Source organism: Aythya marila, assembly GCF_965140915.1.
Source record: "Aythya marila genome assembly, chromosome: Z".
In the NCBI taxonomy this organism is placed as follows: Eukaryota; Metazoa; Chordata; class Aves; order Anseriformes; family Anatidae; genus Aythya; species Aythya marila.
In genome coordinates, this window is record NC_139080.1 from 36422297 (window position 1) to 36436571 (window position 14275).

Consider the following 14275-nt stretch of genomic DNA (forward strand, 5'->3'; position numbering starts at 1 on the left):
TAATGCATGCTCAGGAGGAATGCTAGTGACCTAGCAATACGCCCGAACAGCTCGTGGCAAGTGGTGGAGCAGAGCTCCTGGAGGACGGCTAGCTGAGGGCAGAGCACTCCCTTCAGCTGTGCCATTCTGCCTCTCTCCTCCTCCTTCTCCTCCTCCTTTCTCCCTCCGTTTTCTTTCCCTCTGCCTTTGCCTGTTACACTTTCCCCAGACCCCTTGGCTTTGTTGTGCTGCTCGTCTGTTTAGCAGGAGGGGGATTGGCTGCTCGCTGGCTCAGGGAGGACTTCCCCGCAGCCCACCCCAACCCACTCACCCACCCCTGGGTCAGGAAATGTGAGCAGAGCTGATGGAGGCGGAGAAGCAGGGCTGAAGTTCGCACCAGCACTGGATGTGACAGCAGGCAGCGGAACGCTTCACAGTTTGCTCGGTGTCCGACCCCAGGTCCCGGACAGACCCAACCATGGAGGGCTGCAGCTGGACCACTGCTGGCACCCTGCTTCTGGCTTCCCTCCTCCTGGTAAATGCTGTTTCTTTCATGTAAATGTGCCTCACTTGTAGCTGATGATGTGTCTGTGTGTACATATATGGGTGGGTATGTTTTTATTCCTTAAGATCACCGATGGAGTTTGTTTTGAACAAATCACGTATACTTTATCTTTGCTAACGCACTGCAGACTTTGAGGCTTTATATTGTGGGTTGCTGCAGGTAGAGCTAAGAAGTTGATGTTGGCATCACTTTTATAAACTTGGAGAGCAATGACCTGTGAACGGTGATTTAAATGCTTGGGATTTGGCGAAGTGCTGTTCTTCCCCCTTTAAATCAAAATATAGCACACTGTAATGTTCCTGGAATTTTCTTCCTTCCTTAAAAAAAAAAAAAAAAAAAAAAAAACAGACAAGGAAAAGTATTTTTTACTGTGCACATGCAGAAATGCAGAAAAACCAGGTACAGCATGTACCGAACTTTTTCCTGCAGCCAGTTTAAATGAGCTCTTATTATTGCTGTAACTTGTTAGAGAGACAAGTTTATACCAACTTTTGGAAGATATATTATGTGATATCTGGTATACTTCAAGGCTATAATGTTGATCATTATAGTATGATTTTCTTTCATAATTCCCCTGATTATCCTGATAGGATGCTCTACAGATGAATGCTGTAGTTCTGCTGTTTGATTGAGATTAAGTGTTCCATTGTGACTCATACTTAATTTTATAGGTGTGTTTGCTATCAGGAAATCTGCAGTGAGAATGTTAGTATACACACACTTTTGATACTGTAGGGGTCTTGGCATACCTTTATTTTATTTTATTTTATTTTATTTTATTTTATTTTATTTTATTTTATTTTATTTTATTTTATTTTATTTTATTTTATTTTATTTTTTCCTGAAGATTTAACTGAACATATCCAAATAGAAAAGAATCTTAAAGGAAAAAAAAAAAAAAACAACAACAACAAAAAAACTTTTTAGTTGCTTGCATCTTCCTATTTATTTGTATGAAACACTCTGTGCTAATTATTGCAAACTAATCTTAACACACTTTTAACCAATTTTTTAATTATGTCTGGACCTAAACTAGTGGGATAACCATATTCCAAATGCTTAATAAAAACAATGGTATGATTTTTTTTTTAATCTTTTAGATATTGAATCATTAAATGGCATTTCATTACTAGAAATAAGAAAGCTACCAAGGCTGAGATTTAAATTTCCAGTTTGTTGAAAGATCTATTTTTCTATTTAAAACACTGAAATCACAAGAAGTGGCATAAAGTCAGGCATTGGTTCTCTTTCACAGATGAAAATGAGAAGTTTATAACCTGATGACTGTAATATACTATGAGCCAATCCTGCACTGCTAATTTAGAGAAGATCAACAGGAGATATGACTCAACAAGACTATGTAAGGACTGTAGGATTTGGCCCCATATTAAGCTCATACTCATAACATTTATACTTCACTCTCCTGCTTGTGAATTAAGTTCTCAGTCCCCATTTCATGAAAATAAATAGTGTATAAATAGCTGCCAGCTATTATTCATTCTATTCCATACTATACTGGTTTTTATTTGCATGATTTATCCTGCCTCGAGAGATTTCCCCCCCACACCTCCTACCAAATCTCTTTGTGGCCTTAAGAATTGTGATGTGAAAGCCTAACTTTCTTTTTTGAATCAGACCATTCTTTTACTCTGTCCACAGTCAGAAAAAAAATCTCTTCCTAGCTTTCAGCAGGAGATTAGGTAAATATGCAAGAATTTGACTTCCAGATTGGATAGAGATAGAGATAAATTTTAAGATACCCTGGTCTAAATGTTACTACTGTAGTTTATTGCAGCATGAATTCCTACAGGGTATGGCTCACTGATGTTTTTGAATAAATAAATAAATAAATACATACATAAATAGGTTTATGACATGGCTATTAGCCATATAGATACCAGCCTCTAATGAAGTAGGTGTATGAGTTCAGAGCTATGGAAATCTATGTCTGGATTTACATGTTTCTCTAATCTTGTGTGTTTCTAAAATCTTTGTCTTGCCTACACTGGGCAGAATGAGCAGCCTCCAGTCATGAAGCACTCCAGTAACATCAGTAGAAGTGTTTGCAGTTTTAAGCACTAGGGCTTGGTAGCAGCTGCTCACAGGATTAATCTTGCAATCATTCATCAAATGCCCTTGTATTTTCAGTAAGACACTGTACAGAAGAGTAGTGCCTTTGCTCTTTGATTTGCTTCTTTGCCCTTGTAATGAGCTTGCATAGCCCAGGCACAGTTCCAGCCCATACACACAAAATACTAAAGGGAAGGACAAGTCCAGAGGCACCATCTGCGGCATCCCCTCATTAGCCAGCAGATACAGTCTGCTTCAAGGCAGACCACCTGGACAAGTGTAGTGGTGAGTGTAGTACTCCATCACGGTTCTTAATCTTCTTGAAAAGAAATAATTTTCAGTTGAGTAATAGAAGGCTGCTTGATTAAGATCTGTGGGGTTTGTACTTTATTTGATAACTGCCCTAGAATTTGCTCCATGCCCAGACGTCCAGTTTTCCTGGTATAAATGGCAGTTAGGTACTTTCACAGATACTTTTAAAAATCTGAGCTATAACTCTACTTGCCTGTCTTGAAAAACTTAGATCAGACTGAAAACAACTTGAAAAGACTGTTTCTCTCTCTGTTTCTCTCTTCCCAGACTAAGCAGGTATTTGGAGAATTTTGATCATTGCTCTGTGAACTTTTGCATGCTAAGAAAATATTAGTACACCACTTTTAAGAGAAACAAAAGAGAACAGGCAATCTGTTCCAAAGATTTTCCTTTCTATTGGTTTAAAAATAAAAGTCTAACACAAGCAAATCACAGTTGTCTAACTCAAAGGGAATGTGGCCAAAACCATAACCAACCATTGACATGCGTGTTCATCTAAACTTGAAGTCAAATCACTTCATGTCAGAAGGGCATTTAATCACATTTGCATTTGTTGTTTGCATCTTTTCAGCAGCTTTTTTTAGCTCTCTGGGTTGCTGTTGTGTTATTTACAGAACTAACACTATGAACTGTAATAAAGTACATGTGTTTTTTCTGCAGGATTTCTTTCTTTTGCTGTGCTGATTTGTACATGGAAAATAGTCAAATACAATAGTCCATTCCTTCCAGGCTCTTTGGCATCATATTCTCCTATTATCTTACTGGGTCTGTCTTGGATGACCACAACCACAATTAGCAGTGGAATGAATATGATGCTTCTTGTTTACATCTGAAAGTACAATGCTTGACAGTTTTTCCTTTCACGTGTAGATAGGTATACCTACTGCTGTATGTCTGTTCATCTGTTTCTACATTTATAGCTGTACAGAGAAGGATTTTCCAGTACAGCGTCCAAAGTGTGCACATCTTTGTGCATAGACATGTCTACGAGCAGACTGGCATTTGATCACCTCAGTTGGGTAAGGATGCACTGACTTTCATAGCTTAACTATACAAACTTATAATTTATTTGTGCAAAAGGGTGGAAAATTTCTCACCATTGTGGTTTGCCACCAGTGCCACCATAGACCATAGACTATAGATATCATGACTGATATCTATAAAGGCCACAATAGCTTACATGAACATCTAATGCTACTAAGAGTGTATATTCAAAACGTTCTTCACACATTACTCCAGAATTTTGTGTTTGGACTTATTTAAGTTACCTCCTCCTTCAGAGTTTTTTTTTTGTTGTTGTTGTTGTTTTTTTGTTTGTTTGTTTTTAAGTATATCATTTATTTACTCTTTCTTTACCAAGTGACAAAGCTTCTCGGACTTCGTGTTAGACTGCTTGCAGAAGCCATACTAAGATCATGTGATGGTATTTTATTTTTCCTTTGGTTTTAAGTGAATACTACTTAATGAAGGCTGCTGAGCTGTTGGGCTTCTACATCAGTGTCACTAAAGATAGGTGCAATTTGTTTTAATGACTTTTGCTAGATTCATAGGTCTGGCAAGGAATAATAATGAAACTATGGAATAGAACACCGTAGAAGTTCTGAAGGTTAGAGTACAGTCACCTGTAGTCATAGATCTGGCACCTGAATAAATTCATATGCTAAAAATTCTCAAGTATCAGTAGTTAATGTGAAGCCTGAGTAGCCTATATGCCCAGATTAATAGTTATTTAGGAGAGGGCTATCAATCTCTGCATAACTGAATTTTCAGTGAAGCAAACCAAAACTGTATCCTTTATAATTGTGTTGTTAGTCATCCAAATATATCCTCATAGTTTCTGTTATGGAGTTGTCTTCTTAAACCTGTAGGCAGTCCTGTTATCTCTGTTGCTGATGTTCATAGTTATTTTCTGATGCTTGTAAGAAAAGTCTGTACAGGCAGCAATTACATGTATAAAAACTGGGAAACTGCAGGGGAAAAAAATAAATTGAGAAAATGTATTATCCAATAGATGCTGTGGTGTCAGGACAGGGAACAAGAAAAGAGAAAGAAACCCATTCTAGCCCAAGCCAGGAACAGCTATGAAAGCAGTCTTTTCATGTGGTGGATAGTAACTAATCAAAAGTTGTTGTGAAACATTTAATTTTATCAAAATACTGTATGTTGGAATGGAATGTAACATATTCCATGCTGTTTTACAGGAAGGGTTGACATTTGCCCTTGGCATTGCCACTGTTTCATATCAGCAGGTAGGCAGTGGGATGGCAGACCAGTTTTGGATGTTGGACATCTTAGAGAACAGGATCATAGAATCACAGAATCATAGAATGGTTTAGGTTGGAAGGGACCTTAAAGATCATCTCATTTCAACCCCCCTGCCATGGCCAGGGACACCTTCCACTAGACCATGTTGCTCAAAGCCCCATCCAACCTGGCCTTGAACACTTTCAGGAATGGGGCAATCACAGCTTCTCTCTAGACAAGCTGTTCCAGTGCCTCACCAACCTCATCATAAAGAATTCCTTCCTAAAATACAATCTACTTTCTTCTAGTTTAAATCTATCACCTCTTGTCCTATCACTCTCTGAGAATGAGTTCCTCCCCAGCTTTCTTTTAGGCCCCCTTTAGGCACTGGAAGACCGCTATAAGGTCTCCCTAAAGCCCTCTCTTCTCCAGGTTGAACAACCCCAGCTCCCTCAGTCTGTCTTCACAGGAGAGGTGCTCCAGCCTTCTGATCTCCTAATCCTTAAGTGTATGTTCAAGAAAACTGGAGAAGGTAAGTAAGAGGTACACATTTCATGGAGTGTTGTAAAATCTTTTGTAGCTTCCTGGACCTGTAGGGTGTTGAGCATAGCCCAGTCATGGTAAATGTCCTTCAGATATCTTTATATCTCAAGAAATGCTTAGGTTTCATCACAGGCCTGAGATTTGCTATCATGTATGCTAAGATTCATTGTACATATTTGGACTTGTATTTTTTATCACTTAAAAAAAAAAAAAAAGGCTGATATTCAAAAGGGAAGTGAAGAAAGGATTGTCTATTGGGGATTATAGATACTTGAAATTTTTAAAAGTCGGTATCACATTTTTTAAGATGACATTCTCACATGTTCTATTTGTCTTTCAAGATGATTGTATGCAGTATTTTATCTGTCTCTGTAGAGGGTTCTTCCACAGTTGCATGGAGTCATCAGCATTTAAGTGTTTGGCCATTTTTTTGGCCATTTTTTGGAAGTGGCAAATGTTATTCTTAGAATAACTTCTAATATAAGGTTCAAAAGCACAGTATCAGATGAAATTTCAGATCAAATTTTTCAGCTATGTAAATTAATTTGCCTCTGTTAACTGCAATAATGGCGCATTGAATTTCACCTGCCCAGACTTTGTATTACAGTCCTTCATTTCATAGCTGTTTTTGTTGTGAACTTTTTCATGTGGTATTCAAATGTCATGCTTCGGGACAATTAAAATGTATCCAAAAAACACTGGTCGTGAATATCCTTGGGTGAAACCTGAGTGACTGTTTTGTCTTATTTTCAACAGAACAACTTTGCTGAGGGTTGTGAGTTTGTTATGGCCTGAATCTGAATGTTCATGTTGAAGACTACTGTAGACCAGAACCTTGACTCTACTTCACTGACAGTGAGATGACACCATATCCAAGATTACTAACTCTCAGTTTATTTCCTTTTTTTTTTTTCTCTTTAAGTGTCTTGATTAGAATTTCATTTCACATGTGAGCTTTTTTTTTTTTCTTTGCTGCCACAGCCCATTTTCTCAAATAATATAGTGTTGAAATTGGGAAGCAACAGAGGCAGGTTACTGGGGGAGGGAAAGGGAAAGCAGCAAGGGCAGCTTGTGAGTTTTATTCTGCTTCCAAGGCAAACGTATGCTGAAATCTTAATAGTTTTGCCACCTGTGAATTATTCAGATATATCTCACAGGAGTGTTCCTTCTTCTATTTGTGTAAAGAAAAAAGTGGTATGCTCCTGATTCTTCAGTGCACTAATTTTCACATAGTTTCCAGTTTCATCTTCACTGCCTTTATGGATTTTCTTCCAAAGCTTCAACACTCTAGGGGTTGCCCTGAGATCGCTGCCTTTCAGGGACTTCCTTTAGAGCAAGTCCAGCAGGGAGAGGGTCAGGGCTGAGGGAAGGGTGTGTATGATAATGTAAGATATCCTGAAATAAATTCCAAGAGTGCTCAAGAAATGAGACAGGAAATTATATGTAATTTATAATAAATTTAAACTGTCCCATAAAATAAATATAACTCTTTTTTTTTTTTTTTTTTTTTTTTCCGTATGAATGTTCTGTAGGGGTGTCATATTTCCTCTTCTAACTTTGTTGGATATAATCTCAGTCCCTGTTTGAAGTTTGTTAGTGTATTGTTCAGTTCCTGTGCTATATCAACAGAAACAGAAATGAAAAGGAATAAAGGAAACAATAAGGTCTCCTACTGTTCTGGTGCTGGTATCAAATTGGTGGTTTATTTATTTATTTATTTATTTACTTACTTACTTACTTACTTATTGACTTACTTAAATCCCTGTATTTCTTTCAGTCTGGACTGTTAAAAGCATCTGTTGTAGAGGGCTAATATAACTGCCCTTAACAAGCCCAGGGCTGTCTTTTCTTTTTCATTTTGGTATTTGGATGGATTATGATTGTGGATGTGTTTTAGATATGACATTTTCATAGTTCCTGTTTAAAAAAGAGTGGGGGATTTTCAAGTTACTGTGGTATCAACAGTGTGTTCCTTAAAGATGTATCCAGGGCCACGTTTTAAAGATGAACGTTCTGAAGGGGGGGTTGAACATGTAATTCAACAGAAATTTTTGAATCTAAAAACTTAAACATCCCCTGCTTGAGTTGTAAGACTCTTCTCTGATGCTCCAAGCTTGAGCAGTCTTGGTCTGTAATGAGTTCAATCACACGTCAGTGCTGGTGAGCAACAGGGCAAAAGGTTTACCACATCTTACCAGAGATGAAGACTGGCGGGAGGTGGGGGTGGAATGCCACAGCCTCTTCTGTGCAGCATGCTGGCTCCAAAATGTGGATGTGTCTTTCTTTTTATTTGGTGAGAGGAAAGAATACATTTTTTTCATTATGTGTGATATGAGAGGGCAGTATGACAGCGGCAACAGTTTATAACCTGGAACTCTTTACATCTTTGTAACAATTTAAAATAATGAAGAAAAAAATCTGGTACTCTGAGAAAACTCATGCATGTTGGTACCACAAACTCTTAAAAACTAAGTGCATTTTCTGTTAAAGAAACATCTCCATTAATTTGAAATCAATTGCTAGTGATTAAGGGAGAATAAATATGTTAGACTATACCTAAGATTTGCAATTAATTCCTAAAGATCCTGTGAGCTTTCTTTACATATTCCCTTTTTTTGTTGTTATGACATGAGATCCTGAGCTTTCCACATAATTTCTGGTTTCCTTCCTCTTCCTCTTCCTCTTCCTCTTCCTCTCTCTTCTTTCTCCCTCTCTTTTGCTCTCTCTTCTTTTACATAAACATTTACCTTTCAGTTTTTCTGCCTCCACTGAGGCTCCTCAATGTTTCAACCCTTTATATAGCCTCTTGTTGTGAAAATAAACACATACACAGCTCCATGAGGTAACTGAACGAGATGGCAGACCATCAGAAGGATAGGAGTCTTCATTTATTTTGAATAAACCTCATAATTATGGGTGTTTATCTGAAATTACACAAGCCCTTGGAGAGTTCTCCTCCCTTCCCTGAAATGCCTCCTGACCAGAGAGTGCCATCTCTTCTCATAACCCATGGCAACTTGCCTTACTGCTCCCACCAGCTGCAAGTGAGGCTGAACCACCCTGGAGCTAACAGGCCTGTTTCCTTCTAGGTTAACATGACATGGTCTTCTAGCTTGGACTTTCAGAACCATAGTTTCTCAATCCAGTCCATGTGGGGGTTGATGCATATAAAAGGAGTAACGGTTAGCTGTTATGGCCTGTGCAGATGTTTAATCTTTGTAAATATCTGAAGCCTAAGGTCAGTTTACTAAGCCGAAGGAAAATGGCTAATACTCACTTATTCAATGTGTTACCCTGACTTTTTGAGGGAGACAATGGTTCACCCATGGAAATGGGGCTGTCTGCCACATGTGGACCAATTTATTTTTTGAGACCAACAGACACAGCCAAGCCAGCACACAGCTTTCATGTCTCTCCACTTAGAAAACATGTAGCAGGCATTGTCACAGACAATAGTTTTTCTTCTCTTTCTTTTCCTTTCTGTGTACCCCTCTCAGTTCCTTCCCCACACCCAGTCCTTCCTACGTGGAAAGCAAACCCAAAGTCCTCAAGTGCAAGATGTACTTTTGAACCCATTCTGTTGGGTGGGTTCCGAATTCTGGAAAGTGATTTCACCCACCCTGCATCTGAAAAAGTCCTAGCCTCAAAAAATGCTCTGAGTCAATTAGGCGACAAGCCTGAGGTTGAGCCAGCTTGGACCTGCACTGTATTGGATCACCCATGCCTGGTGTTTACACCAGCACAGCAGGATTTAAATACAACAGGGTGTTGTAATTTGGGTCTGTGAAAGCAAGAAAGAGAGCTCTTGTATTCTCATTGCTCCCCTGGTGTATATTTTCATACGGGTAACTGCAGTGAGAGATAGGACTGATCTGAGTTTTACAAGGCACTGTTATAAAATGTTATAGGGAGTGCAGCGTGCAGTGTGTTGAAGTGATATGGTGTCAGCTCCATCCTCTGCCAGCAACCCTCCTGGCTGGCTGCTGCCCTTTTAGAAGAAATGAGCTCACATTTGGCACATTTCTCCTGGGATACAACTTACAGTCCAGCCTTGGGAATAGATGTTTAGCTCTTAATGTACTGACATAACTGTTTATCTTTTCTTCCCTTTTTTGTTGCAGACAAGAAGCTGTGTACTCTCTATGATGGGTCATGAGGATTCATTTTAAAATACTATATGCACAGCTATATGGCTTTTTTGAGGGCAGGAGGAATCCCAAGGGACACTGGCAATACTTTTGTCCTTCAGAGAACACTTGATGCCTACAGCTAATGACTGTTGTAGGGTGTAAATGTGTACAATACTGAGATTACAGGCATTCTGTTTTCAGGAGATCAGAGTTCACTGTGACACTGTCTCCTTATTACTTACAAAATAACCATATCAGGTAATATATAGTTATTTCCCCCTACATTAACCTCTGCCTTCATGTGCAAAAGGAAAAAAGTGCCATAATTTTCCCTTTTTCTGTTCCCACAGTTCCTGCACAGCTCTGATTTTTAAGAGAAGACAAAAAGGAACAAAATGGACTACCACAGCAAATTTTTTCTTATGTCACCGGGAACTGAGCTAGCAATTTGCCTATTGGATGTCTTCCCTCAGAATAAAGAAAAAATGTCCACCTATTGCTCTTCACTTTGACTCTGCTTGCAGGAGCAGAATAAATGTTGAAAAACCTAAAGAGGATCTTAGAGAGATTTCCTGTTCTCACCTTCTCATCAAGGTGTCTTATCCAATTTCTTCTAAGTGATAGATGATTTAGATCCTGAAGAAAGGACTAATTAAAAAAAAAAAAAAAAAAAAAAGAAAAGAAAAAAAAAGATTAGGATTTTTTTGTTGAGTAGGAAAAATAAATAAATAAATAAATAAAAATAAAAAAATTCCCGGCCCATTTTTCTGTAGTAGCAAGTTCTAAGCATAAAGTAATTACCCAAAGTACAGGATATACCCTCACACACGTGTGCATCTGTGCTAGTGCCTTCCTTGGGGCATGGAGTCACTCAGATCTAGTGTTTCCTGTGCCAGGGGCTTTCCATAGGAAATATTCTCATGATCCTCTCACAGGCCTTTTGCCTGGTCTTGCAACTGCAAAGGAGGCAAAAATTCCTCAGTTTATTTCCAAGACTGGAAGCCAGGGGCAAGTGGGCTGGTACTCTGCTCACAGCTCCACACCAGACCAGAGAGAGCTGCTGTGCTCCAGGAGCAGAGGAGACAGTGTAGACACTTACACCTCAAAAGCTCTCATGTTTATTGCAGCTACTTTTCTTTCCAGGTTGCTTATCAGAGAATACAATGTTTTAGTAGGAGTGCATCCTTTGCATCCTTTTAATTCGGCCATAGGGAACAGTGTGCAGTTAATCACAGGAACAATTGCAGCCATGGTCATTTAGCATCTCAGGTGCAGCAAACAGCTCTGGCAGCCTGGGCAGAAGGGCATTTGTTCTTTTCATCTTTTGGCATCTGTGAGAGCAAAATGATCTCCTTTGGTAAGGATGCCTAGTGGGTAGGCAGATTTCTCTGGCTTGTGTGGTCCTTCCTCAGGGTGGCTGGCTGGCAGTTCTGGTGGGTGAAGTCATCTTTACATGGGATACGGTGAGGACAAAAGGAACACAATCTATCACACCAGATGAGCACCCTGACCCTGAAGCAGCCCCCTTCGTAAATTAAAACAGGTCACCATTCATTCCTATTCCATCATTGGATATGCTGCTAAGGCTATCCTGTGGAGCTGTGCTTGGATGAGGTGCATGAAATGGGCAGATATATAGTGGGAGCTGGTGGGTGACTATTAAGGTGGTGAGTCCTGGTGCTTCCATGGAACTATTCTCCTCACAAGATAAGGCTTATTTTAATAAGACCTTTTTTCAGCATAGTACTTGAAGAGCTGATGTGCTTCAGACATACAGTACTGTTTAAAGTGATGTGCAGCTTCATGCCTAGATACATTAAAAATATTTTTTGTGCACTGCAAACTGGACATGTCTAGATATTTTACTCATGACTTTTCCAAGAGAATAGCACAGGAAAGTTTCCATAGCTAGTCAGAACAGTCTTGCATGTAAACATTTTGTTTGACAATAAATACCCGTAATAATTCATCTGGCCATGATTTTTTTCTGTCTTGCCTTCCTTTAAAAGACAGAAATTTCCAAGCAGTTTCCTATTTGAACCCTAATTCATCCATTACTTTGGATGGAATGCAACAAAGATATGCATCACCGTACAAATTAAATCTTACAAACCATATATTTACATTGGTTGAAGTTTTGAAATATGTTTCCTAAAAAGGGATGAGGGACTTGTCTTCTACTGTTACACACCTAGGTAAGTGCTGAGAGCACTAGATAAGTGGTTCAATACAAACAGCATTTCAGTACACTGTGAAGTACCTCAGTGTATCAATTTTACCTCAATGACAATTTAACATCAAAGGATGATTAAGGATTACTCAAAAGAGGGAGAATGTATGGCTTGGCAAGAATTCATACAAGGATTTGTTTGAATATATTTGAGAAGGAAGGGCAGAAAGCCCACATAATAGAGAAAATAGTTTTTTGTTTGTTTGTTTGTTTGTGTTGTTGTTTTTTGTTTTTTTTTTGTCCCTAATATCATTTTCACAGTAGCAAAAGACAAGTTAGCCAATGGCCTCAGAGGAGCCTTGCATATTGTCACTGACAGTTCATCATACCCCTAAACAGTGGGGGTATGATAAGAACCAGATGATCTAAAATTCTTAACCAAACCCAGTAGTGCATATCATCTGGGAAATAACTGTGGCTTAAATTCTGTATCACTGCCTTAGTCCAACAACAGGTTAATTGCAGTTTTCACTATCTATGTTGCTATTTAATCTAGGAAGCATACTGGTTGCTTGAAAAATATGACTTTAGCAGCATCGTGCTGAAGGAGGAGGCAGATTGGAATCCTTCGTAACTGAGGAGCAATGAAAGAACATGATCTGCATTTATATGCACTCCTCTCTGTGTGACACTGACAAATAGTTGGATTCTGTAGGGATACTCCATTTCCAATCAGAATTTTAAATTAAATTCCAGTATGCAACTTAGAGATTTATTTTCTTAAGGCTGAGCTGCATTTATAGGTCTCAGGATATGAATAGAGGTCTTGCTACTTTTCATATTTCTCCCTCTGTGCACCCACACACATGTGTACACACATGCTCTTAGAAGAAACATGGTTTTCTCATCAGGGATGCAGCTCCTGGATGGCCAGGCAGCTGTTGTGATTTAAGGATGTGTGACACTTGTTGTGTTTTTCACATACTATTCCAGATGGTTTAAATGATTTCTGTGTACTGTATGTTAGTGGAGAGGGTAGAAAAGGTCCGTTATTCAGCTGTCTGAATACAATATGTATGCTTGACAATTCTTTAATAAATTCAGAAATTGCTGTTAACCACTGATACTGGATTTTATTGTTTATTTTTCCTACTATAAAATTGGATACAATTCTTTTAGGCTTACTTGATTATATCAGACTATCTCTGTTTATATTCTAAGAAGCCCTTTGTTCAGCTCATAGTGTAGCCCCCCCACTCCCTTGTTTGTTTGTTTGTTTTTGTTTGGTTTTGTTTTCTTTTTGTAAGCATTTTCAACAGCATGCTTAATCCACTAACAGTGAGTTCATTTTTTTCATTCTTTCATTTTGTACACATGATTTTTCATGCTGTCTTGTCCAAAAGCATAGAATGTTCTTTCTCGTTAGAGAACTCCTTGAGCATCCACAGGCCCCCTTTCCCCTGCAGCTGCTGTTTTGGGTGGTAGCTGAAGGATCACCCTCAGGTTAAGTGTGTATTAGGGTAATGAGGTATAAACAGCAAGCTGATTTCAATTAGTGCTAACAGACTTCTTTGTTTTACATAGGTCATTTATAAGCAAATTGCCTTCAGTGGGGAACATTTCTACCATTGATGATGTAGGTGTCAGAATAAAGTGGTGGGTATGTCTTGGAAAGCTGAGGCTGAGATCTACTTAGGATGAACAGAAGAAGGAAGGAAGCTGTTTATATATCAGCAGTAGGGTATAGCAGACCTTGATGAGCATTTGTATTCTCATCTTTTGGTGCGTGATGACGTTTAGAGAAGTACCAACCTGTGGTACTTCTGGCAGGGAAAAAAGACTTCTAAGAGAGAAGTGTTAGTTAAAGCAAGCTTTGGCTGGTGGTTACCTAGCAGCTTTCGAGGTATGTACCTTCCTCTGCTTTTCTTCTTCTTTGCCTCTTTTTTCCCCCCTGCTTGCCCTTTATGGTAAGTAAGAACTCTAGGGCTTTTAGGAGTACTGTAGCAGTCCTTGTATTGTAGAGAAGTGAGATGTTCTTAACTATCATCATGAATATTTTTAATGTAAGCTCTTCAATGTAGTTAACTTTGTTGAAAGTGGGTAGAAACTATTAATTAGTTGTATAATCTGCTTCTGAAAAGTCTGTGCTAAACAGCATGTCCTTAGCTGGTAATGGTATATATTTTTTAAGTCTGCAGTAGATCCATAATCTTCTTCAGATTTAAAATGGCTTTTCAGGCATTGCTAGAATTTCAGGCTCAG

At 38.8% G+C, this 14275-nt stretch overlaps 1 protein-coding gene across 1 annotated transcript in view; it reads left to right on the forward strand.

Moving 5' to 3' along the window:
- The first annotated feature begins 330 nt into the window (after positions 1-330).
- The window catches only part of ADAMTSL1 (ADAMTS like 1), a 198426-nt gene continuing 184481 nt past the window's right edge, over positions 331-14275 (forward strand). Inside the window, exon 1 of the mRNA XM_082783255.1 lies at positions 331-514. Coding sequence (XP_082639381.1) covers positions 458-514 — 57 coding nt within the window. The 5' untranslated portion in view covers positions 331-457. The remainder of the gene's footprint in view (positions 515-14275) is intronic.